Here is a 23,340-nt window from a genome sequence, read left to right on the forward strand (position 1 = left end):
AGGACGGCCTTTATCGTGGCAGCCTGGCAGGGGTAAGTGCAAGTTTTATTTACTTTATTTCTGCTGCTTAATGTGCATTTTAAATGGGCAAATGCACTATTATACATTTCTGGATAATTGACATTTCGCACATTACTTTACTATATCTTAGGGGGCAGGGGGGAGGGCGGTGTATTTATTTAAAAGTATTGGCTGTTGTGTTTTTTTGGGCATAGGATTGGTACCGCAAGCCAGCGGGACCCACCCGGGGACACCTGCCGGCCTCTAGTATTAATCCTGTGCTGAAAAAAACATAAACAATGCTTTTATTCATGGCTTCATCTCTTTTACGCCAGCCTTTAGCTGGTGAAAAGAAATTCTGAGTTTTTACAGTCCGATTCACTTATCACTGCTTTGTGAATCGCACTGACTGGAAAAAAACGGTGGGTTTGCCATTTTTGGCCTGATCGGACGACTTTTTTTCACAGATTTTTTTGGGGTGAAAAAAAGCCTTTTAAGAGCGATACTGCACTGTTATCACTGCTTTGTGAATCGTGCAGCAGGTGGTATCGGTCTTTAAAAGCCATTCATCTCACTTAAAAGCAGTTATCACTGCTTAGTGCATAGCCCCCTAAGTCTCTGCTTTGGTCCCCCTGCATTGGTGCCTTCCAGCGTGGGGTCAGTTGTCCAGTTTAGCGCTGGTCATAGGTCTTGCACATCTCTCATCACGGACCACCATTATACCTTGCTTCAAATGTTCATACTTCTTTCTTTGCTGTTGCATTCTCCATACTGACTGAAGAACGCAGGATGCTATATTCTGTCGATAACGCTGACAAGCTTTCATCCCATTGTAGGCAGCTTGTGTGACGACGGTTGCGGAGCACTTACGTACAGTACATAGCTTTCTATTTCCTTCTTTGTAGACAAGCTCTGTAGTATTTATGAAGAGTCAGAACGCTTTCCTTCGTTCTCACTGATTGCTCAGACTGCTTGCTGTACCATGTGATTGCCTCCTATTAGTTATGACCGATGTGGCCAACCAAGCTTCCTGAGCTGGCCAAATCTCTTACGTTATACCTGATAGGAGGCAATCACATAGTACAGCAAGCAATCTGATTGGTTGTACCTCTATGCTATATAATGGGTAATAAAGGTAGATAGGGTGTTTCTTTTAACCCCTTAGTTACCTTGAAGGCATGCATAGTGCGTTAATTTATTATTGAACTTTGTGGATATACCCCTCGGAAATTAAATATAGGCAATATTTACCAGAAACGCCCTACATTTCTAAGATTAGCGTGTTAATCAGAAATTTGCTTTGGTGTCTATTTACTTGCCTATGTCAATTCAATCTTGAACTGTTCATATGACACTTGAGATAGAATGTTCAGTAAACGGTTATCAACAATCTAAATCGCAGGAATAGGTCGACTAATTTCACTGGTGTTATGCAGTGTTTTATGGAGATCTCGAAGTGAGATCTGTTTTTCGGAGAAAAGGCTAGTAAATTTTAAAAAAAAAAGCATTTTGTGCTAGCTGAGTGTTAATAAACATTCATTTATTTAAAAAAAAAAAAACTCACTGTTGATCCAACATCCACCATCACATAATCATCTCCAACAACTCAGGCAACCATAGCCCTACTGTGGTTTTCTTCCATGTGTTGGTTTAGACATACAAGAACATAGCCACACAGGTCCCCCAGCCTGTTCCTCTCTATAAAATACAGGCACATACTGTATTCAGATCTTCGATAATGTAAAGAATCACATTAAATGTGTCACCTTTTAGCTTCTACAATGGACAGCCGCGCCTTAAATATGGCAACCAATGAGATGGGCAACAACAGGCCAGTTGCTCTTTTAGGTCTTTCTTGTTAGCCAATTGTGTTAACTACATATTACTGTACTTATTATTCTATTGTAAACAGGTTTTATATCAATATATTGTTTGTTAGGATTCAGTGCACTGCATGTATTTTTTTTCCACTCAGGCTGTACTGTTTTTTCCGTATTTTGTGATATGTCTGTGACTCAGGAATGCACCCATTGAATGTGTTTTATGCCTGGGCATAGCTGACAAATGTGTTCATATTCTCCTCATGTAGGCCTCGCAATGCCGATTACTTTATGCAGGAAGCTAAGCGGATGAAGCATAAAGCAGATGCAATGGTGAGAACATTTTCTTCCTGGATACATTATGCTAAATTAATTTTGTCCTAGTATTTTATTTGATGAAGTTATCACCAGTACAACCCGGCAAACATAATTATAAAACCTATTACAAGCATGGCTGACTTTGTTAAATTAAGAAATGCTTGTTTCATTGAGTGTTTTTGTCAAACTATGACTTTAAAAATAAGTAATTAAGTCATTTGTATGTGAGAGGTTTATTTAAATGTAGATTGATATTGCTTTAAGCAGACCTGCTGGGAAAAGGGCATCATGCAAACCTTGCATAACCGTTGTAGCCACCGAGTCTGGTGGTGTTAAATCACTCATTAATGGGAGGCAGTGTATGCACTCAAGTAGAAGGTTAGAGGGGGGTACTTAGATGCCGGCGCGCTGTGTCCAGGGAGTTCCAAGGGTCCCCAAAGAGCCAGTATGGAGAAAGGAGGCAGGCACACGGACTTAAGCCGGAAAGAATTTAATGTGCCAAAGAAACCGAAGTTTGGGCAGTACAATCCTCCCAGCTCTGACAGCAGGTTTCCCATGGCTACCGGCAAACATTGCACGCTTTGTTCGGTGCTCCCATGTCTGCCTGGAGCCCGCCTCTTCTGACGTCAGCGTGGCACGACGTGTTCACGCGCCTACATCATCAGGAGGCGTCAGTGCATTTGCGTCCGACAATGCATTTATTTATCACGCTGCAAGACATAAGGCCAAAAGCGGGATTCACTAAGAAGTGAAGGCCATTTTTTAAGGCCTATAAAATAAGTGCACTATTGTCCGAACTGTTTTTTGTATCAGTGCTATCACGCTATAAATTATATAGCACGGTAGCTGATAGAAAAACTGCAGCCTGTAAGAGCTGCATGGGGACGCTCCGTCTCCATGCCCGGCTCTTATAGGCGATCGTGCAGTACAAATATTGATTTTGATAATAGTGTACATGAGCAGAGATGCCCGATACCCCATACCAAGGCCTGTAACTCGGGAAGCAGGGGGTCATTGAGGCAGAAGTCAAAGCACCTCCCCCCAATCGACGTGTGATGCCAGTACAGATTAAGATGAAGATGGATGAAGACAGAGAAGAAGAAAGAAGACCCACAATTGGATTACAATTAATAGATGAACAAAGAAGAAAAGGACTTTGGACTTTGCCTGAGGGCCGTGGCTGTTGTGGATCCTAGATTTGTTCGAGAGCTTCCTGAAACCCCTGGAATCGGAGGGTGAAGACATTTAAAAAGGTAAGAAAAAACGTTGAATGTATGTTATTTATTTTTTTGCAGGTTTTTTCATTGTTTTTTTCTTTCTTTAAAAAAATGTAATTGCCCACTGATTGCCAATGTATTTATGTATGCCCCAGGCTGTACATACAGTGACAAGCAATGCTTTTTTTTGGAAAATGCTGGCTTCTATTTCTTTTAAATGTATTTTGCTTCTTTTAAAAAGAAATATTTATGCTATATATTTTGTGTTTTGATTTTGAATTTTGGTATTTTTTGTTGTGGTTTCAATTGTTTGTTTCTGGGTTTTTTTGGTGTTTGCTTTTTACTGTAATTGTGGTTTATTGTTGGTCTTTTGATTTTTAATAATGGTGTTTATTTGGAGTTTTCTTTTATTTATTGATGTTTTTCGGGTGTTTAAATTTGTAATTCTGGTGTTTATTTGCTAGTTGCTTTATTGATTGTAATTTTGTTGTGTTTACTTGTTTATTTGGTGATTGTTTTGATTGAATTGGATATTGTTGGTGGTTATTTATTTTTTAGGTTGACCATTGACTGTCATAGTGTTAAATCATGCCCATATTAAATGGGCATGGTGTACCACTTTGCCAATCAGTTGGTTTATTGGCATTTCTAATGTGTTGCTTTTTCCATGTAATGTGTTTGATTTTGGGGACTGTTTTTTTTTTAGCTTCTCCATTGATTGCTATAGTGGTGCTATAGTGGTGCATGCCCGCATGCTGTAACATTATGCCAATCAATGGGTGGAGGGTGAGGGTGGTGTCCCCGGGTAGGGTGCTTGGGTAGCGGGGGAGGTTGGGTTAACCACTTAATTGACAAAGGCCTCCCAGGCCGAAACGCGTCAAGAGGTTTCGCTTGCACCTTGTGCAAATAAAGCTTTTTTACTTTTCCCATATCAGCCTTCACTTTCTTTTTTGGTGCTGTGCGGCGCATTTACTCTTTTTCTAAGAGATTATCCATGCTGATTCACTGCGCGCCTGCACGCCGAGTCACTGCTGGGTGTTCCTTGCTGTCGGGTCTGCCGTGACGTCACTCAGAAGCACCATCCATGCCGCCGGTCAGGTGACCACCCTCCGCATCGGCGGGCAGCGGGTTGGCGGTGAAGCAACGAGATCCTGCGACGGAGAGACCCCAGCCTATCCAGGAGGAGCGGGAGCATACAGCACAGCAATTTGAAAGACCGGACATCAAGTATTATACGTGAGTTTCCCGTGTTCCAGCCTTATAGTGCTCTTGGTGAGCCGGTTGGAGGGAAGGATACATTTTCTACACTGCTATACGATTGAATACAGCCGGGGTCTATGTGATTTATTGTATTATTGCTCACCAGCAGGACTATGCTTTATTCTGAGCGCCTGGAGGGTTAATCCATTGATTTACCCATTTGTATAATTACTATAGTGGTTATTAACTGCTAAGGTGATTAAGAGGTTAGGGGCCATTAGTTTGTATTTTTTATTGTATTGTTGGTGCCCATGGAGGATAAGGATGATGATGACGACCTTCATCGTGGCAGGGGTAAGTGCAAGTTTTATTTACTTTATGCTGCTTATTTATGTTTTATTTTAAATGGGCAAATGCACTATTATCTATATCTGGATAATAGTAATTTTGCCCTTTACTGTACAATATATATGGGGGAAGGGGTTGTATTTCTTTGAATGTATTGCATTTTATTTTTATGCACAGGATTGGTACCGCAGGCCAGCGGTGACACCCGGAAACCCGCGAGGACCATCCGAGGACCCCCAGACACACGACCCGCAGGGGGAATATTATATGGGCATACTTTACCACTGTGCCAATCAATGGGTAGCAGGGGTGGAAGGTGGGGTTAGTGTCCCCGATGAGGGTGGGTTAACTCCTTAATTACTATAGCGGTTACTAACCGCTAAGGTGATTAAGGGGTTAGGGGCCATTAGATTGTATTTTTTTATTGCATTGTTTCTGGCAACGGAAGACAAGAACGGTGATGAGGATGAGGACGGCCTTCATCCTGGCAGGCTGGCAGGGGTAAGTGCAAATTTTATTTAATTTATGCTGCTGGTTTATATCTGGATAATAGTAATTTTGCCCATTACTGTACTGTATGTGTTGGGGGGAGGGAGGGGGTTATAGCTGTGTATTGTACTTTTTATATTTTCGGCACAGGATTGGTACTGCAGGCCAGCGCGGATCCCCAGACACCCGCGGGGAACACCCATGGGCCCCCGTGGGGCCCCAGACACCTGCAGGATGCACCCGAGGAACGCCGGACATCCGGGAGGAGCACCTGGAGGCCCCTGGACACCCATGGGGACCATCTGAGGACCCCCAGCCATCCGCAGGGACCACCCGAGGACCCCCGTGGGGCTGGCGGACACCTGGGGGGAGCACCTGGAAGCCCCGGACACCCGCAGGAACCATTCAAGGACCCCCAGACACCCGTGTGGACCACCCGAGGACCCCTGGATACACATGTGGCCCCATGACATCCGTGAGGACCACCCGGAGGCCTCCGCCGGTCTCTGGTATCAATGCTATGCTGAAAAAAAATTATGCTTTTATGCATGTCTCAATCTCTTTTGCGCCAGCCTTTAGCTGGTCAAAAAAGATGGCGACTTTTTATAATACGATAAAGTTATCACTTTTTTTTTCTCTGACTGTTTGTGGATGATTAAAAGCCCTTATAGCGCGATACTGCACTGTTATCACTGCTTTGTGAAAAGCAGAGTAGGCAGTATCACGCTATAAAGCCATTTATCACCCTTTAAACCACTTATCAGTGCTTTGTGAATTGGCCCCATAGATAGAGAGATAGAGAGATAGAGAGATAGAGAGATAGATAGATAGATAGATAGATAGATAGATAGATAGATAGATAGATAGATAGATAGATATACATATACTGCACAGTCTGGAGGGATGTTGCAGCCATGACTGGGAGCTTCTCCCCTCTAGTCAGCTTCTTATTACTGTCACACTGATGAATACTATCCCATTCCTTACACTGGGAATTGATGATTTACACGGTAATTTGGCAGCAAAGGGACTGGGAAGAAGATACGGTTCACACCAGCAACATCTCCACTACCTCTGTACTGGGGAGAGAGGGAAAGCAGACTGGTGGACTGGTAAGCGGTTGAGGGTCGGAGGTGAAGCCCCAGGCCACCTGTTGCCCACCTATGAGTTATAGTGCACAGAGCTTTTGAAACCACAGGTTTGCCTTATGTTGTCATTTACCTATTGAATTTATCCTTATTGTTTGCAATTTATTTACCTTGTGTTGTAATTTTTTGAAGCACTGTGGCTATTGTTGGCGCTATATAAATAAAATGATCCATACATTAGGTTTCTTCTTTACGTGTACTGTGGTAGCACAGTTGGAAGGAACAATAAAATGTGGTGCAGGAGGTGGATTACATTTTGCCATAATGTGTCATAAACCCTGAATCTTGATTTAAGCCACTGCTTCTGGAGTCCAGAAGTTGGATGTATTTTAATTGCCACGTTCGTCTCTCCTGGCATCAACACTGACAGAAAACATTTCATGACTAATTCTAAAACATCTGATGATTGCAACCAAAATCTTTATCCAAGACACTAAAGACTTATTGAGGAAACTGCAGGCTGTCAAGTAACTTCCCCCTACCCCAATACTATCCTACCCACCATCAATGTCAGCTTGCTATACTGTATACTAATCTGTGATATCCATCACAAAGGTGGTATTGCCCACCTTCCAGAGATTCCTACAAATCAGTTGTCACACACAGACCATCCCTTCCAAAATATAATGAGCACCAATATGGGAACACACATTGAACCACTACATACCAACCTCTTTATGGACAGTCTTTGAGAGGACTTTCTGAAAGAACCACAGCATAAAACCCTTTTGTACCTCAGATACATAGATTAAATATTTATCTTGACAAAAGTTGAACAATCACTCATAAAACTGATCATAAGAACTTCAACAGCTTCCACCACTCTATAAAACTGATCATAGAATATTCTACACCTGTATAAAACATTGGAATATTCCACCCTACCACCATAAGATAATACGGTTACAATCTACAGAAAAAACACAGATCAATGTAGATTTTTACATAAAACCAGTTTCCATAACAGCCACACCAAACAAAATCTATCATTTTCAGCCTGATCATCAGATAGCACTGAATCTGCTTTTAACAGCAGCACAAGGGACAAACTTCAAATTCCTTCGCAATCCCTTCATGGAACAAGGCCACTGTACCAGCCAAAAAGACAAAGAAATATAACGAGCCATACAAATGGCTCCCAAGAGATGGCTACTATAGTACAAGTTAAAATGGAAAGCAGAACAGTCACAGTTTACAACCCCATTCTCAGATAACTCAAAGGCATCATCAAAGATCTACAACCTATGGGGCTTAATGACGAAAATCTATTTCCACAGAATCACCCATCATAGTCTACAAACAGACTCCCAAACTCTCAAACAAGCTAATCAGAAACAGACTGACAACTAATACTGCTGTGCAATCAAAAGAAATGCAAAATATGTAAACATATATATATATATATAGAGAGAGAGAGAGAGAGAGAGAGGGAGAGAGAGAGAGAGAGAGAGAGAGAGAGAGAGAGAGAGAGAGAGAGAGAGAGAGAGAGAGAGAGAGAGAGAGAGAGAGAGACCACCATCATCATGGTTCAGAACAATAAGATTAATAGACAAGATCAAGATTGCCTACAAATCCAGCAATGTTGTGTATCTTATAAAATGTAGAAAATGCATCTACAGTATATGAACTATGTTGAAGAAACCAAACAAACCCTTCAAACCAACATGAATCACCATAGATTCATAAAATCAGACATCAGTACATGAACTCCTGCGAGACAGCACTTTCCCAAGCAGGACACCCACTGTCAGATTTACCAGTATTCTCAAAAGGAATTGAAAAAATACACAGGAGAGAAGGACAAGGGAATTAAAATATATCCAACTTAAATGAAGATTCTGGTTTCATGACCAGATGGTCATGGTCATTTTTAATTCACTTCCTTTCCCACATTTTAGAGGTGTGAGCATAACACCTCTTCACACCTCTACTATTCCTCTGACACCTACAGATGTACAGTAGCAAGACTCACTTTCTTGGAAGCTGCAGCTGGAAAGGCAAAAAGCTGCAGCTCTGCTTACAGTGTCTGCCGCAGCCGAGCTGCGGGGGCGGGGGTCCATGATTCCATATCAGACCACCCGCACAGCATTAATACTCCGGCGCCAGCGAAGCTGTGGATATGCGACCGGTGCTTGCCCCGGTGCCATAGACATGGTGTGTGCAAAGGTGGACGGCGGTTACAGAGGCCCCGCGCTCTTCCCAGAGGCAGTTAATTTAAATGTCGGGGGACCGCACGAGGCCTCTGCAACCGAAATTTACCGGGATTCAGTACACTTCTGGACGCGTCAGTGGCATAGCTAGACATTCGCGGGCCCCTGGGCAAAAAACTTTCAGGGTCCCATTAATAGTAATACTGGCTGCAATTTTTTCTCCCTCCCCCATCCTCTCCCTGATCCTCAATCTCATCATCCCTCCTCATCATCATCATCCCTCATCATCATCATCTCTCCCCCTCATCATCTCTATCCCTCCTCATAATCTTTCCTCCTCATCTCCTCTCAACTCCTCATCATCATCATCTCTCCCCCTCCTCATCATCAGCTGTCTCCCGCTCATCATCATCATCATCATCATCATCATCATCATCATCATATCTCCCCCTCATCATCGGATCTCCACCTCCTTAGGGTGACCAAATTTTAAAATGTAAAAAAACGGAACACATGTGCCCCCTCCCCCCTTTTGTTGCTTTCCTCCCTCTCCCCATCCTCTCTCACTCCCCCCATCCCCCCATCCTCTCTCCCTCCCCCCATCTGATCTCCCTCCCCCATCCGCTCTCCCTCCCCCATCCGCTCTCCCTCCCCCCATCCTCTCTCCCTCCCCCCATCCTCTCTCCCTCCCCCCATCCTCTCTCCCTCCCCCCATCCTCTCTCCCTCCCCCCATCCTCTCTCCCTCCCCCCATCCTCTCTCCCTCCCCCCATCCTCTCTCCCTCCCCCCATCCTCTCTCCCTCCCCCCATCCTCTCTCCCTCCCCCCATTCTCTCTCCCTCCCCCCATTCTCTCTCCCTCCCCCCATCCTCTCTCCCTTCCCCCATCCTCTCTCCCTCCCCCCATCCTCTCTCCCTCCCCCCCATCCTCTCTCCCTCCCCCCCATCCTCTCTCCCTCCCCCATCCTCTCTCCCTCCCCCATCCTCTCTCCCTCCCCCCATCCTCTCTCCCTCCCCCATCCTCTCTCCCTCCCCCCATCCTCTCTCCCTCCCCCCATCCTCTCTCCCTCCCCCATCCTCTCTCCCTCCCCCCATCCTCTCTCCCTCCCCCATCCTCTCTCCCTGTCTGTCCTCTCCCCCATCTTCTCCCCTCCCCCCCATCCTCAGTCACACACCCCCATATTCACTCACACCCCTCCATCCTCTCTCTCCCTCCATCCTCTATCCTCTCTCTTCGCCCAATCCTCTCCCCCCATCCTCCCTCCTCTCTCTTCCCTCTTCCCTCTCCCCCTCCTCTCTCTTCCCTCTTCCCTTTCCCACTCCTCTCTCTTCCCTCTCCCCTCTCCTCTCTTTTCCCTCTCCCTCCTCCTCTCTCAACCATCCTCTTTCTGACGGAACCGGGGCATGTAGAGAGGAGCAGCTATGGAGAGCTCTTCAGCGCCACCTGCTGAAGGAGTTAAGCAGACAGACAGCCATACTCTCCTCCTCCCTCCTACTGACTCTAGCTGTTCTATGATCAGCTCTGAACTCCGCAGCCGGCAGCCTCCACTCTCCTCCTACCCACCCAAGCCTGTCTCTGTCTCAAAAGAGACAGATGGGCCGCCGACATAGAGGGGGAGAGCGGAGCCCCCAAGAGCTCGGGCCTCCAGGCTTTGCCCGGGCTATAGCTACACCCGTGCGCGGCATCAAATGACGCTGCTGGGTAATGTGACGTGCGCATTGCCATGGCAACATGATTCAAATTATGCTGCTGGTCACGTGACATCACATGACCCGTGGCATCATTTGACACCGGGTCACAGGAGAGAGGGGGGCGCGAGCGCTCGCACACGGGGGGGCGCACCTCAGTAACTTTGCGCACCCCTGCCATAGACAATCAGTCTCCACTTAGAGACTCGCTACAGAGTTTATCTCCAGTCCTACTCAATGCAGAATATATATGTTTCATTCTATTGTGTGCCACAGGACACTAGAAGAAGAAACCTATGAGGTTCTGAAAGCTCTGTACTCTATAACTTAAATTCTACTGTTGGTCCACTGAAAGGTTTCACAACAAACATTGAACCACAATTTGCAGCCAATGTTTCACACATTTCAATTATGCACTTCTTTTTACCAGCCTCAGTATATCTCCAACTCTATTCATATATCTCCATCTCTCCTTCCTTCACCACTTCTCTGTTCACATGAACTCCTTTCTTACCTGCGTCCTCTGACACCACACAGCTATATCCCCTGCACTAAAAAACACCCCTACAAATCATCCTCACACATCCTCTTTCTATCCATGTTTCTTCTCCTTGCTTCTGAGGATATCTCTCCCAATCCTGGTCCCTGTCTTATTCCTACATGCGCTCGTCCTCGCCTGCCAACTGCAACCTCTACTCCTTCTGGTGTCAACCCCTCCAACCTCATACCCATCCCCTGCCACCCTCCCTCCTCTCTCCCTTTCTCCTGTGCCCTTTGGAATGCTCACTCCCTCTCTAACAAGTTCCTCTCTGTGCATGACTTCTTTCTCTCTCACTCCCTGCTTCTCTTTGCTATAACTGAGACCTGGCTCACTCAGTCTGACTCTGCTCTGGAAGCTGCCCTCTCCTACGGTGGCCTTTCCTTCTCCCACACTCCGAGCACTGATGGCAGGGGTGGAGGCGTGGGGCTCCTGCTCTCCTCTCTCTGTCGTTACCGAACCCTTCCTATTCCTCCCTCTCTTGCTTTTCCCTCCTTTGAGGCTCACACTGTCCAGATTTTCTCTCCTCTCCCTGTTCATGTGGCGGTCATCTATCGCCCACCTACCTCTACTCATCCCCCTTCTGCCTTTCTCTCTCACTTTGAATCATGGCTCTCTTTCTTCCTCTCCTCAGACTCCCCTGTTCTTCTCCTTGGGGACTTCAATTGCCACATTGATGACCCCTCTCTCCCTTGGGCTTCTCACTTTCTTTCTCTAACCTCTTCTTTTGGCCTTCAACAGTGCACTGCAGCCAGCGCCCACAAGGATGGCCACTACTTAGACCTGGTTTTCACTAAGAACTTCTCTCTCTCCGATTTCTCCATTTCCCCTTTTCCTCTCTCTGACCATCATCTCATCTCATTCTCTCTATCTCGCTTCTCCCCTTCTCCACCTCCATCTACACTCCGGTTCTGCAGAAACCTGCGCTCTATTCACTTACCTGACTTTGAGTCCACTTTACGCTCCTCCCTCTCCTCTCATAGCTCTGCTACAGACCCCGACAACCTGGTCAGGAACTACAACTCTGTCTTGTCCTCCTCTCTTGATCTACATGCCCCACTTTTTCTCTGCCGCACTCGCCCTTCTAACCCTAGACCCTGGCTAAATTCCCACACACGCATGCTGCGTTCCTCCACTCGTTCCTCTGAACGCCTCTGGAGGAAGTCTCACACTCTCGCAGACTTCATTCACTACAAATTTATGCTATCCTGTTTCAACTCTGCCCTCTCGCAAGCTAAACAAGCCCACTTTTCTGCACTAATCAACATGCACAAGTCTAACCCACACCGACTGTTCTCTGTCTTTGATACTCTACTCAAACCACCCTCAGCTGCCTCTCCTTCCTCCATCTCCGCTCAGGACTTTGCTGACTATTTTAAGGAAAAGGTGGTATCCATACGTCAGAACATCCCCTCTGTTTCTTCTTCCCATCCTACACCTCTTCCTAACTCTCCTCCTGCCTTCCTTGACTCTTGTTCCACTTTCTCAGAGGAGGATGTGTCGCTGTTGATCGTCACTTCTCCCTCTACCACTTGCCCTCTTGACCCCATTCCCTCCCATCTCCTAAAACCTCTTGCTCCTACTATAATCCCTACGCTCACACACATTTTTAACTCCTCACTCTGCTCTGGAACCTTTCCATCCTCCTTCAAACGTGCAACAGTCATACCATTACTCAAAAACAGCAAGCTTGACCCTACCTGTCTTTCTAACTATCGACCTGTCTCCCTCCTGCCTTTTGCCTCTAAACTCCTTGAACGTCTTGTATTCTCTCGCTTGCTCCATTTTCTCAACACCTATTCTCTCCTAGACAATCTGGCTTCCGCACTGCTCACTCCACGGAAACAGCCCTCACTAAAATAACTGACGACCTCCATGCTGCCAAAGACAGAGGTCATTACACTCTGCTCATATTACTCGACCTCTCTGCAGCATTTGACACCATGGACCACCCTCTTCTCCGTCACATTCTCCATACTCTTGGTATTCAGAACAAAGCTCTATCCTGGATCTCATCCTACCTCTCCCATCGTACTTTCAGTGTCTCTTCTGCTAACACCTCCTCCTCCTCTATTGATCTCTCTGTGGGGGTACCCCAGGGCTCTGTCCTGGGACCTCTTCTCTTTTCTCTGTACACACTCTCCCTAGGTGACCTAATAACATCTTTTGGGTTTAAATATCACCTCTATGCTGACGACACACAAATATACTTTTCAACACCTGACCTTACACCTGCTATACAGACCAAAGTTTCTGAATGTCTCTCTGCTATATCACCCTGGATGGCCCTCCGTCGCCTTAAACTCAACATGGCTAAAACAGAGCTCCTCATACTTCCTTCCAATCCTGGCCCTACTACCTCCTTCCACATTACTGTTGGAACTACGATCATCCACCCAGTAGCCCAAGCACGCTGCCTAGGGGTCACACTCGACTCCTCTCTCACATTCGCCCCTCACATTCAAAACATTTCTAAAACTTGTCGCTTTTTCCTCCGCAATATAACAAAGATACGCCCTTTCCTCTGTTGCTCGACTGCTAAAACTCTGACTCAGGCCCTCATTCTCTCCCGTCTTGATTACTGTAACCTCCTGCTGTCCGGCCTTCCTGCCTCTCACCTGTCTCTCCTACAATCTATCCTAAACGCTGCTGCCAGAATCACTCTACTCTTTCCTAGATCTGTCTCAGCATCTCCCCTCCTGAAATCCCTCTCCTGGCTTCCAATCAAATCCCGCATCTCACACTCCATTCTTCTCCTCACTTTTAAAGCTTTACACTCTTCTGCCCCTCCTTACATCTCAGCCCTAATTTCTCGCTATGCACCACCCCGACTCTTGCGTTCTGCTCAAGGATGTCTTCTTTCTACCCCCTTTTTATCTAAAGCCCTCTCCCGCCTTAAACCTTTTTCACTGACTGCCCCACACCTCTGGAATGCCCTTCCCCTCAGTACCCGACTAGCACCCTCCCTATCCACCTTAAGACCCACCTTAAGACACACTTGCTTAAAGAAGCATACACTACCGACACGTTTTATCCGAGCACGGCTAGCACCGCAAGCCGGGGGATGCCCCGGCGTGCTAGCCACACTCCCTCAGCGTGCCGCGCATCACCGATGCGCGGTCACGCGTCATCGAGTGCCTGCGCCCCCTGCACGCGCGTCCAGGGCTCCCCGAGGGAGCCCTGGTGTCCCGCGATGTGGGGGACGGCGGCAGGGGGTTCCGGGGGACCCGGCGGACCCGGCAGCGGGAGGGAGAGCGCCCCGATCGGAGGGCGCTCTTCCGCTGCTTCGGCGCACGCCCGGCACCCTCCGGCGCGCGCCAGGTTACTGCTGCGGCCGAGAACGGGCAAATGCTCGAATAAACTCGGCCGCAGCAGTATGAATAGCACTGTGAACATTCTGAACACATGATACATAAAGCTTGGCCCCCTGAAGACGCACTTACCAGAACTCCCTCCTCCTGTCTCTGTACGTTCTCCCTACCTACCAATTAGATTGTAAGCTCCTCGGGGCAGGGACTCCTCTTCCTTAATGTTATGTTTGTCTAAAGCACTTATTCCCATGATCTGTTATTTATATTATCTGTTATTTATTCGATTACCACATGTATTAGTACTGTGAAGCGCTATGTACATTAATGGCGCTATATAAATAAAGACATACAATACAATACAATACAATACATCAAAACTCTTTTTAATCATTGGTTGAACCATAATTATAAAAGTGAATAATTTAAAAAAAAAAAAAAACTTTGTCATATTAGTAGTTGTGGCATGCATTAAAGATAATATGAATTTAAAGAAAAAAAGAATGAAAACAAAATATATAATAAATTCAAAGTAAAACAAAGCTAAAACCAGCTGCATACAACTCTACTATGCTGAGTACTTTGTTTACCACTGCCTAACAAATCCCTAAATAAAAAAGCACCAAACATGTATACATCCAACATTACCCTAATCTAGAGCTGAAGCTGTAACTAATATGCTACTTCATCCCTCACAACTGACTCCATGATCACATTGTAATTAGAAACCAGTCCTTTGTTTGGGGTCCCATTTGCATCCGGGTCCACAACGTTAGTATAATGAAGTAAAAGCTGAAGAATGTCTGGATGGGATCCTTATCACACCGTGAGCCTGGAGTTAGTTGGCAGGTATGTTACTTGTTCCATGCTTTGTTAGACAGACATTGTAAATCTTTTTGCCAGGACTGCCACCAGCATTCCTGGGGGCCCAGGAGGTAAGTCTACACCAGGTCTCTCAGGTAGTTGAGCAGGTAGAGGGGTGGGGATGCGGTGGGATTTTGTGAATGCCAGCTGATCTTGGCACCTTTGAGTCCCACAATACTTTGTAATGTAAACCACTGTCAAAGTATTATGAGGCGAATGTGCCAAGGTCAGCGGGTGATTAACAACACAGCCCGCTGACAGATCTCTTGTACCCACTCCCCCTCCTCCCCTTTTCCTGGTTGCACCATTGCCATTCTTCTATGGAAGAAGTAGAAGAGGCAGCCGTCCTGTGCCGTTTAAACCAGAACACTTTGACAAATGTATCCAGACCTTTAGGACACCGAGACAGGTTTGCCAAAACTCAGTAAATTTGGGACGTGTGGCAGCCTCAGGTGAGTCACAGGAATAATGAAACATTAAAGCACTGTGACATACAACCCAATAGCACTGAAGATGTTAATCACAAAAGATCATCAAAACGAGCTTGCTGGCTGGGGGTCAGATAAAAAAGAGAACTCCACTTGTGCTAAAACTTGATAATGTTTTGAAAAGCTAGACCTTTTCCCCAAAAATAGAGATTTTAATCAACAATTATTGACCTTCACTACTTGCTGGGATTATCTATTGCAATGTTATTTTGTTTAGATCCGCTTGTTTAATGTACTATTGATTTATTATTATTGTATTGGCATGTGTCTACCCCAAGGTCAATATATTTAATCCCTTGAGTGCCAGTGGGACCCTCAACTAATTTCTAGGGAATGTGTCGCATTCTTCAGCACAAGGGGTTCAAGGCATCGACATAATGCATAAATTCAAATAAGCTGCCTTTGGTACAGTTAGATAAAGGGGAAGGGCAGTGGGAACAGCGCTAAGGCAATTAATATAAAAAAAAATAGTGACAATTAAGCAACTAACATATACAATAAACCCTCAAATGTTGAAGTGGAGGCAGCCAGGAAAAAAATAGGTCACACAAACCAATATACACAGTAAAAACACATAAACCGGCGCCTCCAGAAATAATTGTCTGACCGAATATAGTCCAAGTCAAAAAGCTGGGATGAGTTCCAAGGAAGTATCTTCAATGTAGTCTCAAACAAACAAACATAAAAGACGACAACATAGAAGAAAAAAAGAGAAAAAGATCATAGTGCAACTAAAAACAAAAAATCACTGATAAGGTATGCAAAATAAGATGGCAGTTTAATACAATGAATAAAAATAAATATAAAAACAACAAACACTTGATTGTTGGGCAAGAAACACTTATAAAACAATGGCATCCAGTGGGGCTAAAATTAAAACCCTACTTACAGCAAGGCTGATATATGTAAGCCTGTAGCACAATATCACTTGGCACTCCGAAGCCTGGGAGAGAGATGGCACAGCTCTACCTCTGGAAGCTCCACACCGCTGGGAAGCACCGCTCTTGAGGCTCCACACCGCCGAAAACCACAACTGTCCACACACCCACGAGTCAGCACATGAGCAGGAAGCAAAACAGGCAACAGCCTGAGCTCAGTGCTGCCGGGGGACTCACTGAAGCAAACCACGCGGACCAGAGGTCTCGCGATGTCAGTGACATCACCACTATAGGCAGGGACAGGGGAAGAAAACACACGAGTGCCGGGGAGCTCTCAGAGCCAAGGCTATGGAGGGAAAGTATAAAGGCTAACTGGGAAGGAAGCCAAATGTCTCTGCCAAAAGAAGGTCCACCCTACGCGTTTCGTGACGTCAGTCACTTCGTCAGGGGCATGATCCTTCATTTATATGATCCTTTATACTTTCCCTCCATAGCCTTGGCTCTGAGAGCTCCCCGGCACTCATGTGTTTTCTTCCCCTGTCCCTGCCTATAGTGGTGATGTCACTGACATCGCGAGACCTCTGGTCCGCGTGGTTTGCTTCAGTGAGTCCCCCGGCAGCACTGAGCTCAGGCTGTTGCCTGTTTTGCTTCCTGCTTATGTGCTGACTCGTGGGTGTGTGGACAGTTGTAGTTTTCGGCGGTGTGGAGCCTCAAGAGCGGTGCTTCCCAGCGGTGTGGAGCTTCCAGAGGTAGAGCTGTGCCATCTCCCTCCCAGGCTTCGGAGTGCCAAGTGATATTGTGCTACAGGCTTACATATATCAGCCTTGCTGTAAGTAGGGTTTTAATTTTAGCCCCACTGGATGCCATTGCTTTATAAGTGTTTCTTGCCCAACAATCAAGTGTTTGTTGTTTTTATATTTATTTTTATTCATTGTATTAAACTGCCATCTTATTTTGCATACCTTATCAGTGATTTTTTGTTTTTAGTTGCACTATGATCTTTTTCTCTTTTTTTCTTCTATGTTGTCATCTTTTATGTTTGTTTGTTTGAGACTACATTGAAGATACTTCCTTGGAACTCATCCCAGCTTTTTGACTTGGACTATATTCGGTCAGACAATTATTTCTTTGAGGCGCCGGTTTATGTGTTTTTACTGCCTTTGGTACAGTGCCATACTATTTCCTGTTTCTGGCATTTCCAGGGAACTAGAATTAAATCTGCCATGGTCACGTTTAGTGGGAAACCATTGTATGTCAAACACTATGGTGATAGTATTTGTTTGTGTACTGTGAAGTGTGAAGGGGTATTACAAAATAGAAATGTCATTATGTCACTGGTCTATTTCACTAGATACACAACTTTTAAGGAAGAGAGAACAATTACAAGTACCTTATTTTGGGGTTTACTATTAATTCACCATTCGCATTTGGGAATAATGATTATTACATATAGATGAGCATGTGTTGGTGCTATCTATCTTGGCCCCTCGGAGAAGGTGATGCATCATGAAACCGTGTCAGGGGAGAAGGTTACTGAGGCTTCCCCTTTACCAGCTATTAATTACATTTAAAGAAATGAATTTATTTTTCAAACTTATTGAAGCCGTTTGAGGCAATTAGCGAGATATAGGGCTGTGTATATATTACCTTTCTTGGTTATTCATTGTCTGTTGCTTTGTTTATTTATTTGCCTGGAAAACATTAAAAAGGATTAAGCAGCCATCTAAACTTAGAAAGTTATGGGTGTCATATTTGGGTTGTTTTATTTTCTCTATTCTGTTGTGCTGAACATGTTCTACAGAAAGAAATACAATAGACTAAGCCATACAATACAGGGTCCATACAAGGGTGAGTGCCACTGATAAATGTTCAATTCTAATCATTCCTCACGTCTGGTCAGTTTGCAATATGTTAATTACAAATATACTTCAAAGCTAATAAACTGCAATCTTCTAATGTTTATTTGTGTGATGATCTTTGCACTGGTTTTCTTTACAAGATGGACAAATTTGACAAGGTTCTGTACTATACTGAAGCAGCGTTATCGTTCATTGAGTGTGGGAATGCAATGGAGCACGGACCCATGGAATCCAAATCCCCATACGCTATGTATTCAGAAACAGTGGAGCTGATAAGGTAACACAAAGTGTGCTAAATGCACCCAACATGTACAGTATTATCATTCAGGCAGTTCCCCCTTCCCAATTGGGCAAACTTCCAATGCGTTAGGAGGTGAATGTTGCCAGCTTTATTGATCCCTCTGGCGGAAGTAAGACATTGAGAGTTACCTCTCGTTTTCAGGTGTATGTCCTGGGCACAGAGACATAAAAATACATGGTTACATTAAAAGAACAGGGTTATACAGTCAATTCACAGACATTTCATGGACAGATAGTAGATGAGGTTGGAAACAGACATATGACCATCGAGTTCAAACTATGTTAAATGTAGTCGACACATACTTATCCTATATTTGTATTTACAGTATATTGATCCAGAGGAAGGCAAACAAAAAAAACCCCAGTGAATCTTTAATGTTGTGATATTCTGCAGCCTCACACTCATTGAATCCTATGGAAACTCTGTAATATTCTGGATTATTACGAGATATGTCTGGTTATTGCCAGGAACAATAAGGCTGGCTGTAACTGTATTAGCAGACAGATGGAAGCTGAAATTGTATTATGGCGAAGGAACATAGAGTCACCTCAATGCAGGAGTCCTGCTAATTAAAACTGTGACATCTGTTTGTCAAAGTCACCTGCAGAACTAGTGAAAGCGTATTGCCCCACATTTATGGAAGCAAAGAATCCCACTCTTAGTGGATTTCATTTTCCAATTGGTGCTCTTTTTTGTCCCCAGTTTACATTTTTAGCATAGCAGCTCATATTTTAGAGTGGCATGCTGCTATACTATTTCAGAGAAAACACATTTAATGTGCTAAAGCACGTTACCTTATGTGAAGGTATTGTCTTTTGACTTAGTCCCAATAGCACAGACATGAAGATGCAGGTTGCAGTATAATAACTCCTGTATGGTTTTCGGTGGTGAGGTTTGTCTAACCTAACATACATTATAGGTACTGATGAGACCTGGGATTCAGCTAAACTTTGTAGTAATAGTGTAATCATGAGATGGCTCAGTATTCAGTACCTAGTGGCTCATTTCAAATTCCATATAAAGGAAGAAGTTTGAAGGTGGTAATAAGAATCCACACTGAGAGTTCTTCTAAAAGGCTCTGTCTGCTGATTGATTATCTGCCTTGTTATCCCTTGATTACCAAGTATAATATCTGCTACTATTACAGCATCCCAGGTCCCAAACACTTTCAGTGACCTCTTGGAAATAAAGGGAAGGAGAATTTGATAATGTTGGTATTAACCGTCTACACATGGTTCATAAGGAAGACTTGTACACTTTCCACTAGATAGATTTCCACAAAACAAAACAAAAAATGGAGCTTAGTAAAGAAAATTCAACATATGTAACTGTACAGATGCTAACATTTTCCCTTTTTTCTTTTAAAAGGTATGCCCTGAGGTTAAAAACCCATTTGGGCCCCAATGCAACATCCCAAGACAAGAAAATCACAGCATTATGGTTTGTGGATTAGTGTCTATCTGTATTCTTTTCTTAAAAAGCAAGTCATTGGCGCACCCTAAAAAGACTTGCCACTGTATCTCGCACGTGTCCCGGGTCTGTCTTTTGTCATTAGAAATGGGCAGCTAATAACTTTTTTACTTATTATTGGTAGATACCAACCACTGCATCATCAGGAGTTTTGGTTTCCTAGCATTTGCACTTTTATATTAGTAATTGAGGCTGTTTACTTAAGTTTGGGACAATATAAAAGCATAACGCCTTTGCAGACTTTGGACCATATTTAGTATGTGCTCCTATGCCAGATAACACCTTCCAGCTCTGGAAGTGAATGTGCCTTAAGATATATTCGGGGCAACTAAAGGTGTCTTACGTCAGAGCACTGCTTAGTAAATATGGGTTATAGTGCATGGGGGGAGAGGGGAGGACAGATCTGGAGTCAGCCTAGTAACAGTGATTGAAGTATGGTGCACTAGGGAAGATCCCCTGAGACGCCGTGCCTCGCGTTCTTTAAACCCAGTGATACTGAGTGTACTCACCATCCGATTCTCGGTACGGTGCTAATAACTGGGAAGGGGGGCTACAATTTTTTGCCTACTCCCCTCAGTTTCGGGGCAGTGACTATGTTCTATGTACTCTGCTAACTCATTATCACTGGGCAGTTTATTTCCTGATATGTTGAAAAAAGGATTTGTGCGCGCTGTCCCTCCAAATGCTCTCCCTCGACTTTCAAGTCTCCCCTGCAGCTCCTAATCTCCCGTGATCAGCGGGGCATATTCAGCACATAAAACACAAAAATATGAGCGCATGGAAAGAAAACCAGAAAAACCGAAATTAGTACATAAATCTTTATAAAATAAAGCATGAAATACCACAACAAAATTGTATCAAAATGAAGGCCACATGACACTACATTAAGATTTAGACCACATAGATCAAAAAGCACCCGTGACACACACACCAAGGATCAGGCACTCACACCCAAACTCACATAGGGAGTGCTTCCTACAGTAGTTGGTAAAAAAGAAAAGAGTGCTAAACTGCCAGGATGGTATAAAACAGACTTTAGTGCTCAAAATCCTCCTAATGGCGTCCTCGGGGTGTCTCTGGGCTGCAGCACGGAAGTCCGTCGTTACAGACGTAACGTCGCTGCGTATGACGTCACCTACGCGTTTCGTGTCAGATGACACTTCTTCAGGGGCTCCCCAGTTTATTTCCTAACATTACGTCTCTGCCGTGACCACTTTTCATTTATACTGACGGTCTAAGCTTGCTCACAGATTGGTACACTTACAAAGTGACCATACTAAATACATGTAAGATTGACACTTTATAAACAGATATCAACGGATCACTCTGGGGTACCACTCAGTGCCACGTTTGCACAAGGGGTAATAATCATTGTGCCTAATAGCATACCCATGACACACCAGTTGTCCTTGTAACCCTACCCCTTATGGATCTACGTATAGAGCAGCTTTTTAAAGCCCACATTTGTCGATCAGGAAGCTATCCACACAGACAGCTGGTATATTTTATACACCATTGACTCTGTGTGAAATACATTCGACCTAGTTACAACTCCATGTGCCAATATGATACCTTGAAGGTTAGACACATTGTGTTGATAGTAACATAACTCTGTATCAGGCATTCAGATTGTTTCACAAAACTGTGGACTTAGATTGGCATTTACACAAACCTCTTCTGGTTCAGTCAGCTCAATACAGTTGTATCTGTCAGCCTCGCTAAGCCAAACGTCTATGGCAAATTAACTACTGTATATGGTACCACCATCCATTCCAGTTAAACCCATATATGGTTGTTGCTATACCCTGATCCTAGTTTGATACCACTGGGCTGATTAACCCATACATACCCATCGGTACTTCAGCTAAGTGGAGTTGCTTACCTGAGACAATTTTATCAATTGCATGTGTTTGTTATTTGCCGTTGCCTGCTGATTGGCCATACTGGACTTTACCAATCATTTATACATTTTAAATTATTTCCATTAAAATTATTTTATATTTAAATAACTGCTCATCGTACCATACAGCATTGAGTGCATGTACCGGGATTTTTCTCTCTTAAATATGGGTTACTATGCCTTCAGTGTGGTCGGAAACATGAAAGCATTATGGCCCATGTTTCCTAAACAGTGTTCCACCATAAAAAACCTTGAGGCGTCAGCTAAATAGGCTGTAAGATATCTTCCGGCACTGCGAGGGGTCTTATAGCAGAGCAGTGCTTAGTAAATATTGCCCTTCGTGCACCGAATGTGTTTGTCTCATGCTGTATGCCATCAGATGCAATGTCACTGCCCAGCGAGCATTTCTGTAAGGGTTCCAAGACAGTAAAAAGCCGTTTGTTAAAAGGCTGCATTTTTTAAATAAAAGGCGTTTTTTTTAAGGCCATGCGCCACTGGTTCGTTTATGCTATGTTTTATATTTGTCTGCCTGCATTATAGTTATTTGTTAGCAATTATAGCCGTATTGGAATGATACATTTGATGTGTTTTGGGGTGTTTACTTTTATGTATCTCTTTTTGTAGTTATCGCTGTTTGGCTCTTCTTTACTGGCGGATGTTCAGGCTCAAAAGGGACCATGCTGTGAAGTATTCTAAAGCTCTTATTGATTATTTCAAGGTAGGAATGTGAAATAATACCTTTGCAGTGGAATCATTCCTGTTATTCCTTTGTGTGCATATTGCATTGAATGCACTTATTTTAAAGCCATCATCTGAATTCTACTGTCAATTTGTATAAAGCGCGTCATACATTCTTGGAGCTATAGAAATAGAATGTGTACAAAATGGTATTTCATGATCCTTTCTAAATTAGCCGGTACCACCATAGTAGTGAATACTTGCCACTGTCTTTAATTAACAGATAGTAAATATTTCTGAGTGTTAAAATAACCTTTAAATGTTAATATCACAATTATAGTGTCCGAGCAATAAAGCGTTATGATAGACTGTGGACCATATTTACTAAGCAGTGTTATACCATAGGACACCTTCCAGCACAGTTTAGTAAATATAGCCTCATAAATAAAATCCTTACGGTCTATTCAAGTGTATGGTGTTTCTAGCACTGTAGGTGTCTTATGGAGCAACCCTTCTTAGTAACTATGGTCCGGTGTGTTTTTGGGTCACTTTGACCCATCTCTTTCCTCGTAGCAGTACAAGTAAATATTTCACATTGAGGGGGCACAAAGAGAAGTTGTAAAGTTGTTCTTGTCCATTGCTATGCATCTAATTGATGTTAAGGATGTGGGTCACCACA

General features: G+C 44.2%; 1 protein-coding gene across 3 annotated transcripts in view; it reads left to right on the forward strand.

Annotated features, from left to right (window-relative positions):
* The window catches only part of AFF3 (ALF transcription elongation factor 3), a 508,712-nt gene that overhangs the window by 478,173 nt on the left and 7,199 nt on the right, over positions 1-23,340 (forward strand). For all 3 annotated transcript variants that reach the window (XM_075590476.1, XM_075590475.1, XM_075590473.1), the window contains 4 exons: positions 2,090-2,153; positions 18,453-18,589; positions 19,982-20,053; positions 22,608-22,701. In XM_075590476.1, the coding sequence (XP_075446591.1) occupies positions 2,090-2,153; positions 18,453-18,589; positions 19,982-20,053; positions 22,608-22,701 (367 nt within the window). The remainder of the gene's footprint in view (positions 1-2,089; positions 2,154-18,452; positions 18,590-19,981; positions 20,054-22,607; positions 22,702-23,340) is intronic.

This window comes from Ascaphus truei, chromosome 3 (genome assembly GCF_040206685.1).
Source record: "Ascaphus truei isolate aAscTru1 chromosome 3, aAscTru1.hap1, whole genome shotgun sequence".
In the NCBI taxonomy this organism is placed as follows: domain Eukaryota; kingdom Metazoa; phylum Chordata; class Amphibia; order Anura; family Ascaphidae; genus Ascaphus; species Ascaphus truei.